General features: G+C 34.8%; 1 protein-coding gene across 9 annotated transcripts in view; it reads left to right on the forward strand.

The window, feature by feature from the left end:
• HERC2 (HECT and RLD domain containing E3 ubiquitin protein ligase 2) overlaps nt 1-13,576 on the forward strand; it is a 243,912-nt gene that overhangs the window by 32,572 nt on the left and 197,764 nt on the right. For 8 of the 9 annotated variants that reach the window (XM_077868196.1, XM_077868211.1, XM_077868216.1 and 5 more), the window contains one exon: nt 6,909-7,046. The exons of the other annotated variant lie outside the window; for it this stretch is intronic. In XM_077868196.1, the coding sequence (XP_077724322.1) occupies nt 6,909-7,046 (138 nt within the window). The remainder of the gene's footprint in view (nt 1-6,908; nt 7,047-13,576) is intronic. 9 annotated transcript variants of the gene reach the window in all.

A 13,576-nucleotide genomic window follows, 5' to 3' on the forward strand; every position in this document is an offset into this window, starting at 1 on the left:
TACTATGTTTTGTTTTTCAGTTCATGAACATAGTATATCTCCGTTTACTTAGGTAGTGTTTTATTTTTCATCAGAATTTCACACTTTACAACATACATTTCCTAAGTGTGTTGTACTTTGTTAGTGTGTACCTAAGTATTTACCTCTTTTGGGGCTATTGTAAATGTTTAAAATCTTTTTTGATTTCCAACTGATATTTCCAACATAGTATATATCTTCTACATCGTATCTATTATGTAGAAAAGAATATGTAGATGCTACTGTGTGTTCTATTTTTATGTGTTGACTTTCTCTCCTTTGTTTTTGCTATACTCACTAGGCAGGTTTTTTTTTTTTTTTTTTTGTAGATTTCTTGGAATTTTGTTGAAGATAATCATGCAGTTTGTGAAGAGGAACAGTTTTTATCTTTTCTTCCAATTTTTCAATGCCTTGCTGCATTGACTAGGACTTCTAGTACAGCATCAAATAGGGATGAAGAGAATGGGCATCCTTGCCTTATTCTTGATCTTAAGGGAAAAGCATTCTGTTTTTTACCATAAAGTGTGATAAACCGTAGGGTTTTGTAGAGACTCTTGATCAGGTTAAGGAAGTTTTCTTTTATTCCTAATTTGTTGAGAACTTTTGTCCTGAGTGGATGATGTATATAGTCAAAAGCTTTTTATAGATTGATAGTATCAAGTATCAAGTGATTCTTACTTCTGCGGGGGGTTTATTATACTGATTGATTTACAAGTATTGAACGAGCATTGTATTCTTGGGATAAACTCTTCATGTTTATGGTGTATTATTCTTCCTATATATTGTTGGATTCAATTTACTGATATTCTGTTGAGAATTTTGCGTCTATGTTCATGAGGTATATTCATATATATATATATAGATATATATAGATACAGCTATAGAGCTGTATTTTTTGTAAGATTGACTTTAAGATTTTTTTATTTATTCATGAGAGACAGTGACAGAGAGAGAGAGAGAGAGAGAGAGAGAGAGAGAGGCAGAGAAACAGGCAGAGGGAGAAGCAGGCTCCATGCAGGGAGCCTGACGTGGGACTCGATCCTGGGTCTCCAGGCGGCACTGAACCTCTGAGCCACCTGGCCTGCCTGTATGATTGACTCTTGAACAACATGGGTTTGAACTATGCGTGTCTGCTTCTTTGCAAATAGTTTACAGTACAGTACTGTAAATGTATTTTTCTTATGTTTTCCTAACATTTTTTTTCTGTAGCTTATTTTATTGTAAGAATGTAAGATATAATACATGTAACATACAAAACGTGTATTAATTGGCTGTTTATGTTATCAGTAAGGCTTCTGGTCAAGAGTAGGCTATTATTAGTAGTTCAGTTTTGGGGAAATCCAAAGTTATGTGCAAATTTTCAACAGTCAGGGAGTTGGTATCCTAACTCCCTTGTTGTCCAAGGGTCAACTGTACTCTTGTTTGTCTAGTTTTGGTGTTAGAGTAATACTGGTTTTGTAAAAGGAGTTGGGAAATGTTTCTCCTGCCATTTTCTGGAAGAGATCATGTAGAATTGGTATAAATTTCTTTCGTAAATATTTAGTAGAATTCTCCATTGAAACTTCCCAGGTCTTGAGATTTCTATTTTGGAAAGTTTTAAATTCTGAGGTAAATTTCTTGAATAGTTATCATACAATTTAGCTTAACCAGTTCTTCCTGGATGACTTTTGGTAGTTTGTGATTTTGAGGAACTGTTCTGTATCTAAGTTGTTATTTATGTATTTAGGGTTGGTGTATTCTCTTATCCTTTTAATATCTGCCCAGGCTATAGAGATATACCTCCTTCATTCTGGATATTTGTTAATTACTACCTTTTTTCCCTCTAGTAATCTTGTATAAGGTTTATTAATTTTATTGATCTTTCAACAAATCAGTTCTTAGTTTCATTGATTTGTTTCTGTTTTTGTTTTCAGTTTTATTGGTTTCTGTTCTTCATTATTCCACTCTTTCGGCTTGCTTTTGGTTTATTTTGTGTGTGTTTATTTTGGTTTATTTCTCTTTCTAATTTCTTAAGGTAGAAGTTTAAATTGTTGACTTCAGACCTTTTTTTTTCTTTGCTAACATAAGCTTTTAATAATACAGATCTCCCTGAAAGTACTATTTTAATTGCACCCTACAAATTTTGATGTATTTTCATTTAATTTTTAAAAACTTCTCTTGAGGCTTCTCTGACCTGTGCATTACTTTGAAATGTGCTGTTTAATTTCCGAGTCTTTTTGCATTGTCTACTTATCTTTCTGTTATTATTGTTTTCTGGTTTAATGCCACATGGACAGGACACATGCTTAGTTGAGTGATTTCAACTTTTGTTAAGATTTGTCTTATGACCCAAGATGTGGTGTGTCTTGGTGAATAGTCAGTGTGTACGTCACAGTTCTAGAGGCTACAATTCTGAAATCAAGATGTCATTCTTTTTAGAATGCTATTTTGCTGTAGTTGGGTGGCTCAATGTGTAAAATGGTGATTGTATCCTTTTGGTTGATGATCATGATATTCAGTTCAGGCCTACTCTAATGCCTTCATCTTAATTTGATCATCTGAAAAGATCCTATTTGCCAATAAGGTCACACTCATAGATAGTAGACATTAGGACTTGAAAATCTTTTTGGGGGACAAAATTCAACCTGTAATAGGTCCCTTATTAAGCCAATTTGTAATTGCTAAATACTTAATTTCAATTACTTATTTATTGTGTCAGAGCATCCATGTCCACTATGGGATATTTCAGGGCAGTAGTTGCTATGACCAGGGAGAATTTAGGCAAGACGGTAGTTTTGATAGTTAAGGTAAGGCATTTGTTCTCTAGGTTATATGTAGTAATTTTCCTAAGGTTATAGGGGGTACTTTTTAAAATTTAGTGGGATCTTCAGGTGTAAATGTAATTTGAGCCCCAGGATTTACTTAAATCCACGAAGGTTTTCTGATTGGTGCATTTTAGCAGATACTGAAGCTGAGTCAGTACCTGTATCAAAGAGGCACAAAAGCCCATCTGTCTTTTTGTTGTGTAAATTTTTTCAGTAAACTTTGAAGTTCCATTTGGGTCAAACTGTGAACCTTTATTTATTTCAATTTGATTTTTCCCCCCCTCTAAGAGCTTCCATATATATTGTCAGGGCTATTGGCTTCCCCATGGCAGAGGGCTGCTTTATAAGACCCTGACTTACATTGGGCTTGAATTTACCCCTTTGTTGTGCCCACTGCGGCCCTGGGTGTTTTCCCTACAGTCGGGGTCTTTGTTGTGACAGAGGCATGGTAGTAGAGTGGCTGGCACGGTGAACTGGTGCAGGGCCCACAGCCCAGAGCTGAATGCTTTGAAACTATCCTCTGCTGCAGCCTTGCCTTTTCTTCCTATGCAGGCCTCCTTTTCTCTCTCTCTCTCCCTTCTCCTTTCCTCTCTCCCTCTCCAAATGTTGTCAGTATTTTGAATTTCTAACTTGTAGAGTCCGGGCTTTCATTTTCTGTCTCTGTCCAGTCACTTATAGTGGGGATCTTCTGACTGGTTATAAGGAAAGATTTGGGGTCCTGGTGACCTGCCTCTTCCTCTGTGGAATGCTAGTCATTCTCCCTGGGGTTGGGATCCACATCTAGTAAAGTCATTTTGTTTATGCCTGGTTAGGAGCAAACGCGGTGACATATGGAAGCGGAGGCCAAGTCTTCCATACAGACACTAGAGTTCGCTTGTCACATAGCAGGCTGAAGGTGGGCTTCTGAGCTTTCACTCATGGCAGAATTAAAGTTTAGGGACTTTGACTGACCTTATATGCCTAATTACTTATAAAAGATTGAAATTGGAGAATCAGGTTTTCATTCCAGGATGCTTGTCTCATGCTTGTGCAAAAAAGCAAAAATTAGCAAATCCCTCTTGTTAATTAAAAAACTCAATAACAGGGGTGCTAGGGTGGCTCCCTTAATGTCTCCATTAAGTGTCTGCCTTCGGCTTAGGTCATGATCCTGGGATTTGGGATTGAGCCCTCCATCAGACTCCCTGCTCAGCGGTGAGCCTGCTTCCTTTGTCCCTCACCCCGCTCGTTTTCTCTCTCTCTCTCAAATAAAATCTAAGAAAACCACCTCAATAACAGTTATTTCATTATTCAGTTTTTCACAAAAAGAGTAATTTGTAAAAAACGTAAGTGCAAAGTTATTTAGCCTTTCCTCTGACTTGTCTTATTTTTTTTTTAAGTTTTATTCTGTGTGGCCTTAATTTGTTATATTAAGAGTGGCTGTGGTATCTAAAACCACTGTTGTTGTTTGGTCAGTTGCATTTACGTTTTGTTAGTAAAGTTTTATTTCCTGTGTCAGTGGTCCTTTATCATGGCCGAATATTAGAAATACCTGGGAATTAAAAATGCTAGTGCCTAGGTCCTGCCCCAGACCAACTGAATCAGAATCTTAGGCAGTAGAACTCAGTTTTGGTATTTGAGGGGTGTGTGTGTGTGTGTGTGTGTGTATGTATGTGTGTATGTGTATCCCTCACCCTGTGCTTCTGATGTACACTGAAGGCTGAGAACCTGATTGCAGAACCTGATTCCAAGCCTTTTTCTATGACTTCAGCAAATCAGTAGAGCTTAATTTAGAGGTGCTGTGTAATTTTTATATTTGTAATATATAAAAATTTAAGTATTACAAAAAATAATCTGTATTTAATGCACAGTTGGATATTTCTGTAAATAAGAGAGGTACTGTTAGTCATCGCTGTGGCAGGAAGATGAAAGAATGGGACACATGAAGTGTGCCAGTGGCTAAGGCCCTTTCTTTAGCTTCAGGAGCTGAGGGTTGAGTTAATTATGCTTCACAGTTCCTGGCACACCATTTCAAATCCATCTTTTAAATGTTTTCCTTTCTAATATGTTTGTGTATCATTAGGAAACATGCTAATGTTAATGATGCATTTTTAGTTTGTGTAAATGGAATGTGTGATTCCTTAGCATGAGTTTCTTCCCTTTGCCATTTAGTACTGTATTTTTAAGTGGTATTCATAGTGCATTGGACTGCTGTGGGTTTCAATCCTTTGAATCCCCCTAATTGTGGGCCTTTATGGGAGTTCTGTGAGCATAGCCAGGGATTAGAGGACCTTTCATGTAACTTGGAGGCACTTGTTGGCTGTTTAGTCTGGCTGTGTGAGGTCCACCCCTTTGGCCAGCCTATGCCTAAAGGTTTATGTGCCCAGCTCCACATAGCCGCTGACATTTGACATTATTTAACGATCAAGCAGATCATCGAAGGCAGGCTTACTTCCTGGCATGCGTTGTTCTAGGCACTTGGGATTTATCAGTGAACGAAACCAGATGAAACGGGAAAAAAATCCTGTCTTGGAGCTTATATTTTAGCTTTCTAATAATTGCCGATTTGGTGAATGTAAAGTAATATTTCATTGTTTTAATTTATATTTTTCTAAATAGAATTGGAGTATCTCTTCATATCATTAGTCAATTGGGATTCCTTCTGTTTGATATCTGATACTTCTCTTATAGAATGCAGCAGTTTTTTTGATATTTGTCACTTGTTGGTTTTAGTTATTTTTAGATACTTCTTACTGTTTGTAATTTGATAGAATCTCTTCCACAGATTAAATGTATATGTCTAATTATTTCATTAAGAAAATAATGAGTGCCTTTGAGGATAGGACACATTTATACTTAAAGGTTTAGGTTCTGTCTTTATTTGCATTATAAGGAGTTTCATGACATTTGTTCTTGACTGAAACTCTATTTTTTAATCTTATTTTATTACTTTTTAAAAAAGATTTTATTTATTTATTCATGAGAGACACAGAGTGAAAGAGACAGACAGAGACATAGGCAGAGGGAAAAGCAGGCTCCCCACAGGGAGCTTGATCCTGGATCCTGGGGTCATGCCCTGAGCTGAAGGCCGATGATCAACCGCTGAGCCACCTAGGCATCCCTATTATTTTACTTTTTAAAAGATTTTAAAATAAATGTATTTGAGAGACAGAGTGCAGAGCAAGAGAGAGAGAGAGAGAGACAGCGTGCGCGCGCAAGTACAAGCTGGGGAGGGGGTTGGTAGGGGTAGAAGCAGACTCCCCACTGAGCAGGGAGACTGATGTAGCTGCATCCCAGGACCCTGGGATCATGCCCTGAGCCCAGGTGCCTCTTGACTGAAACTTTAAATTGTTGGTGGCCTAAAGTCACAGTTTCCAACTTTTTTGTGTGTCCCAAAGCTCCTGAATTATACTTTGTCAATGATTGTGGTCCTGTATAGCAGTGGTTCTCAGTTGATGGAATATGGCAATATATAGAGTTAAAAATGGTTTTTGAATCATGCTCCCATTTCACATCTTCTATTCTTTTGGACACAGCAGTTGGGGATCACTGAATAAAAGTAGTTCACATGAAATTCAATTAGGTAACATCAAGGACTAAGTTTATTAGTTGTGAAATGTGGTAGGAAATTGATGGAATATTTTAGAAGACCTGCTTCAAGGAAGAATTTGAATGATATGTAAATTTCTTTTTTTTTTTTTTTAAGGTTGTATTTATTTATTCATGAGAGACAAAGAGAGAGAGAGAGAGGCAGAGACACAGGCAGAGGGAGAAGCAGGATCCATGCAGGGAGCCTGATGTGGGACTCTATCGTGGGACTCCGGGATCACGTCTTGGGCCAAAGGCAGGCGCTAAACTGCTGAGCCTCCTAGGGATCTCTGTGAATTTCTTTATTAAAGGGTTGCTAGATCATTTATTATTACTTCATAAAACACAGTGTACTTTTTGTGGTAGTGATTCATATTATTTTCTTGTAATCATCAAACATTCAACTAATGATGTAACTTAACCTTTCCATTTCTGGGAGGGACATTTGCAAAGAGACTGACAAGTGGATGCTACAATTTGAAAAGGAATTTATAGATTTTTAAAAAAAAATTTATTTTCCAGATGATGGTGTTGATACTCAAAGTGGAACAAAGAAAGAAGATCTGAATGACAAAGAGAAAAAAGATGAAGAAGAAACTCCTGCACCTGCATGTAGGGCCAAATCAATCCTAGAGAGCTGGGTGTGGGGCAAGCAACCAGGTATTATGAACTGAGATTCTGGTACTTTGGAAAGCTTGATCTGGCACCTCTTTTCTAGATACCATAGATGGATTTTGTTGTTGTTGTTACTGAATCTTAAAAGTTTAACTTAAATTTTTTCATATCATGGTAAACTCTATATACATACAATTTTTAAATATACAGTCAGGGACATTAAACATGTTCACATTGTTTTGTAATCATCACCACCATCCATTTCCAGAACCTTTCATCTTCCCAAACGGAAACTCTGTACTTATTACATGGTAACTTCTTTTTCTTCCCTTCTCTTAGCACCTGGAAACCACAATTTTCTGTCTTTAGGATTTTGACTAGTCTAGTTACCTTGAGTAAGTGGAATCATAGAGAGTATTTGTCTTTTTTGGTCTGGCTTATTTCATTATTTAGCATAATGTCTTCAAGGCTTATCCATGTTGTAGTATGTGTCAGAATTTCCTTCCTTTTAAAGGCTGAGTAGTATTCCATTATATGTATATATAACCTTTTGTTTATCCATTCATCCATGGATGGGTATTTAAGTTGCTTCCACCTTTTAGCTATTTTGAATAATACTGCTATGAGTTTATATAAAAGTTCTTCTTTCAATTATTTGTGTATATACTTAGGAGTGGAATTGCTGGATCTATGGTAATTCTATGTTTAATTTTTTAAGGACCTGGCAAACTTTTCCATAGTAGCTACACTATTTTATATTCCTAACAGCAATGTATGAGTGATCCTGTTTCTCTGTGTCCTCATCATCATTTAGTGTTCTCACTTTTAAAACATTTTTCGCTGTTAGGTGTGGAGATACCTCATTGTGGTTCTAATTTGCAATCCCCTGTGGTTGTTTACCATCTGTGTATCTTTTTTAGTGGACTACCTGTTCATGTCTTTTGCCTGTTTTCTAGTTAGGTTTTTTTTCTTTACTGTTGTGTTTTTGGAGTTCTGTACTTACTCCAGATATTAGTCCTTTATCTTATATATGGTTTGCAAATAATTTGTCTCACTTCATAGCTTATCTTTTCATCCTCTCAACAGTGTCTTTAGCACAACAAAGGTTTAAAATTTTAATAAATTTCAATGGATTTTGCTTCCTCCTCTTCCTTCTCCTTTATCTTACTCGGCTTCCTCTTCCTCCTCTTCCTCTTTGCCTATCCCTAGAACCTGAAGATTTTTCCCTATTTTTTTTCTAAAAGTTTTGTAGTTTTATGTTTTACATATATGTTCTGTTCTATTTGAGTTAAATTTTGTGTGCAATATGGGTTTTAGGTCAAGTTTTTTTTTTGTCTGTTTATAATAACTTATTGCTCCAGTATCATTTTTTGAAAAGGCTAACTTACTATCGTTCAATTGCTTCTGCACCTTTGTCAAGAATTAATTGGGTATACTTGTGTGGTCTATTTCTCATTTTTCTATTCTGTTTTACTAATCCACGTGTGTATCTGTCTGCCTACACCACACTCTCGTGTAGCTAAGAGTAAGTCTTAAAATCAGACTGGTTTTTCCCACTTTCTTCTTTTTTTTTTTTCACATTATTCTAGCTATTCTAGTTCCTTTGCCTTTCCATAATAAATTATTTCTATATAGTTTTCTTGTATTCTGCAACCTGGCTGAATTGACTAGGAAGTTTTTTTTTTGGATTTTCTACATAGACAATCTGTTTTATTTCTCCCTTTTCAGTCTGTGTGCCTTTCATTACATTATCTTTCCTTATTGTTCTGGTTAGAACTTATTTACTGTGTTTCCTAAGAGTGGTAAGAACAACTTTACTTTATTCCTGATCTTAGGGGGAAAACTTTCAGTCTTTTCATTATAATATTAGCATAGGTTTTTGTAGATGCTTTTTATAAAGGTGAGGAAATTCCTGTCTATTCCAGTTTCCTGAGAGTTTTTATCAGAAATGAGGTGTTGAACTTTGTCAAGTGTTTTTTCTACATTACTTGATTTGTAATGTGATTTTTTTTTCCATTTCATTTGTTAATGTGAAGGATCTGATGTTTGACTGCTAAACCAGCTTTGCATTCCTGGAATAAATACCAGTTGTTGGTGATGTATAATTCTTTTTATATATTGCCTAATGCTACTTACTAATATTTTGATAAGGATTTTTGTGCCTATATTCATGAGAACAGTATTCTGTAATTTTTTTTTGTACTGTCTCTCTTTGGTTTTGATACCATGCTAATACTAGTTTCTTAAAATGAATTGAGAGTATTTCCTTTTCTATTTTCCAGAAAAGACTATTTAGATTCTGTGTTAATTCTATTTTAATATTTGCTAACATTCTCCAGGGAAGCAATCTGGACCTTGTGATTTCCTTTCTGAGATTTTTAAAATGATCAATTCAGTTGTCTTAATAGTTGTAGGTCAACTTAAATGATCTGTTTTATATTTGCTGAGTTGAAGTAGTTCGTATTTTTTGGGGAATCAGTTTATTTTGTCTAGGTTGTCTAATTTATACATGTAGAGTTCTACCTCTGTAATTATATGTAGTTCCTGTTTCTTTCTTGATAGTGGTAATTTATGTCCTTTTTTGGGGTGTGTTTTGTCAGTTCTGTTTAGAGGTGTCAATTCTATTGATTTTTTGAAAGAACCAGTTCTTTATTTCATTGGTTTTTCTCTATTTTTTTTCCATTTTCATTCTCATTGTTTCTACTTTTAATTATTTTCATCTTTCTGCTTACTTTTTGTTTTATTTTGCTAGATTTTTCCTATGACCCATTTAGTACTATACATTTCTCTCACTTTATTTGCATTTTAATTCAGGTCAGTATATTTTTGCTTCCCTGTCTCTTTGACCCATGGATTATTTCAGGGTGTGTTTAGTTCCTAAGAGTTTGGTGATTTTTCCCAGTATTTTTCTGTTACTGATTTCTACTTTGTTTCCATTGTTTTGGATAGCATATTCTGTATGATTTCACTTATTTTAAATTTGTTGAGGGAATATTTATGCCAGGATATGATCTGTTTTGATACTTGTTGTGAATGATTGGGTATTCTCCTGTTGGCTGGAGTGTTCTAAATGTTTATTAGATGCTGTTGGTTATGGTATTGTTGCATTCTTTTATATCTTTACTGATTTTCTTTCTCCCTTCTTTCTCCTCTCAGTTGTTGAGAGAAATGTTGAGGTCTCCAACTCAGACTATATAAATGTTTTTTTCCTCTTTTCAGGATTTTTTTTTGTGTGTGTCACATATTTTGCAGTTTGGTGCATGCACATTTAGAATTGTTAGGCTTTATTGGGTTGGCCATTTTCTTATTTTTTGTTGCTCTTTATTCCTAGTAATTATCTTTGCTCTGACATTTATTTGATATAAATATACCCATTTTTGCTCTCCTTTGTTTACTGTTTGCATACTTTTTGTTTTTTTTCTCTTCATTTACTTAAAAAAAATATTTTTTAAAAGTAGGCTCCAAACCCAGCATGGAGCCCAACGTAAGGTTTGAACTCCTAACCCTGAGATCAAGACTTGAGCTGAGATCAAGAGTCAGATTCTTAACTGACTGAGCCACCCAGGCACCCCCATATCCATTTACTTTTAATTTGCCTATTTGAAATCATTTTCTTATAGATGGCAGAATTGGGTCATGTTGTTTTTTGGTTCACTCTACCAACGTGTCTTTTAACTGGTGTATTTAGACTGTTTGCATTGAATTTCATGTAATTATTGATAAATTAGAGCTTGAGACTGCTGTATTATGATTTCTGTTTGCTGTTTTTTTCATTTTTGTTTTGTTTATGCTGCCTCCCTGTGGTTTACTTGAGCATTTTTAGAATTCCATTTTGATTTATCTATAGAGTTTTTGAGTTTATTTTTTGGAGTAGCCTTTTTAGTGGTTTGTCTAATTAATACATTATATATACATAACTAAGCAGTTTCCGGTTGTGTCATTTAACTAGCTTGATTGACATACAGAAACCTTACTTCCCTTTATGTCTCTTTATCCTTTTCTGTTCATATGATTGCCACAAATATTTCTATTGGTATTTATAACCACATTTAGCAATTTTATAATTTTTGGTTGAAGCTTCAGACATGATTTAGAAAAATCAAGAGATGAAGAATAGCCTATTGTATTTACCCATGTGTTATTTACAGTGTTCTTCCTTCCCGAGTGCCAAGGTTTTCCTTTTATTATTTCCATTCTGTTTAGAGAACTTTCTTTAGCCATTCTTTTAGTGTAGGTTTGCTGATGACAGATTTTCTTTTCCTTCATTTGAGAATGTTTGATTTTTCCTTTCATTCCTGAAGGACATTTTTGCTAGATTTAGGGTTCTGGATAGACGATTCTTTTTTTCATCATTTCAGAATATTTTGTTGCTTTAGCTGTTGTCCATGTCTTCTTATAAAAAATTTGTTATTACATGAACTGTTATTCTACCACAAAGTGTTTTTTTTTTTTTTTCTGCTTTTAAGTTTTTTTTTTTTGTCTTTAGTTTAATTATAATGAATCTTCATGTGGATTTCTTTGGGTTCATCCTGTTTGGAATTTGCTCACCTTCTTGAATTTGTAGATTTATGTCTTGCTAAATTTGGGAAGTTTTCAGTCTTCCTTCTTAGAATACTTTTCAACCCCACCCCATTCTTTAATGACCAGAGTTCAATGAGAAGAATGTTAGATCACAGTTGCCTGTGACTGCTCATTTTTCCTTTTTATAAAATGAGATATAATATATAACATTGTTAGTTTCAGGTGTGCATTGTAAAGATTTGTTATGATCATCACAGTAGTTCATTACACTCTGTCATCATATATAGTTAAAAAATTTCTTTTTCTGTGATGAGAACTTTTAAGATCCACTCTCCTAGTAACTTACAAATATGCAGTGCAGTATTATTACCTATAGTCACTGTGTTGAACATTACACTCCTATGACCTATGTTATAACTAAAAATTTGTACCATTTAATCCCCTTACCATTTCGCCTTCTCCTTCAACCACCTCATCCCCTTGCCTCAGGCAACCAGCCTGTTCTCTGTATCCTTAAGCTTGGTTTTGTTTTTTAGATTCCACATACAGGTGAGAGCAGATAGTATTTATCTTTTTGTTTTTGCATTTGAAAAATTTAAATTCAATTAACATATAATGTATTATTGGTTTCAGAGGTATAGGTCAGTGATTCATCAGTCTTATATAATACCCAGGGCTCATTACATCACATGCCCTCCTTAATGTCCATCACGAAGTTACCCCATCCCCAGACGACCTTTTTTTTTTTTTTTTTTTTAAGATTTTATTTATTTATTTATTTATTTATTTATTTATTTATTTATTTATTTGAGAGAGAGAATGAGCCCAAGCAAGGATAGGGGCAGAGGAACAAGCAGACTGGGGGCTTGATCCCAGAACCCTGAGATCATGACCTGAACTGAAGTCAGACACGCTTAACGCAGACACTTAACTGACTGAGCCACCCAGGTGCCCCTTATGGTATTTATCTTTTTATGTCTGACTTATTTCACTTAGCATAATGCCCTCAGAGTCCATCTATATTGTTACAGATGGAAGGATTTGCTTCTTTTCTATGTCTGAATATTACATTGTATGTGTATATATATATATATACTATATTTTCTTTACCCATCTGTCCACAAATGGACATTTAGGTTGTTTCTATTACTTGGCTATTGTAAGTAGCAAATGCTACTTATATTGCTGAAATTTTAATGCTGGAAATGGGGGTGCATATATCTTTTCAAATTAGTGTTTTTGTTTTCTTCAGATAAATATCCAGAAGTAGAATTACTGAATCATATAATAATTCTATTTTTAATTTTTTGAGAAACTTCCTGTTTTCCATAGTGGCTGCACCAGTTTTTACATTCACAACAACAGTACTTTGCTACACAAGTGTTCCTTTTTCCTACATCTTAACCAGCACTTGTTATTTCTTGTCTTTTTGATACTAGCCATTCTAAAGAGGTGAAGTTATATTGAATTATTGTTTCAATTTGTGTTTATTTGATTGTTGTTGTTGAGTACCTTTTCATGTACCTGTTGTCCCTTTGTATGTCTTCTTTGGAAAACTATATATTTAAATCCTCTTCTCATTTTTAATTGGATTGTTTGTTTTTTTGCTATTGAGTTATAGAGTTGCTTTTTAAAAATATGTTTTGGATATTAACCCCTTATCCATTATCAGATATATTCATTTGCAAATACTTTTTCATTTAGTAGGTTGCCTTTTCGTTTTGTTGATGGTTTCCTTTGCTACACAGAAGCTTGTTAGTTTGTTGAGTCCCACTTTGTTTATTTTTGCTTTTCGTGTCAGATTGAAAAAAATCATTGCCAAGATCTGTGTCAGGAGGCATACCACTAATGTCGAATTCTAGGATTTTTATGGTTTCAGGTCTTATGTTCAAATTTTTGTCCATTTGAGTTAATTTTTGTGTGTGGTGTAAGATAGTGGTCCAGTTTCATTCTTTTGCATGTGCCTGTCCAATTTCCCCAGTACCATTTTTTTTTCCCAGTACCATTTATTTACTTAAGAGACTGTCCTTTCCCCACTATATATTATTGGCTCT

This window comes from Canis aureus, chromosome 2 (assembly GCF_053574225.1).
Source record: "Canis aureus isolate CA01 chromosome 2, VMU_Caureus_v.1.0, whole genome shotgun sequence".
Classification (NCBI taxonomy): Eukaryota; Metazoa; Chordata; class Mammalia; order Carnivora; family Canidae; genus Canis; species Canis aureus.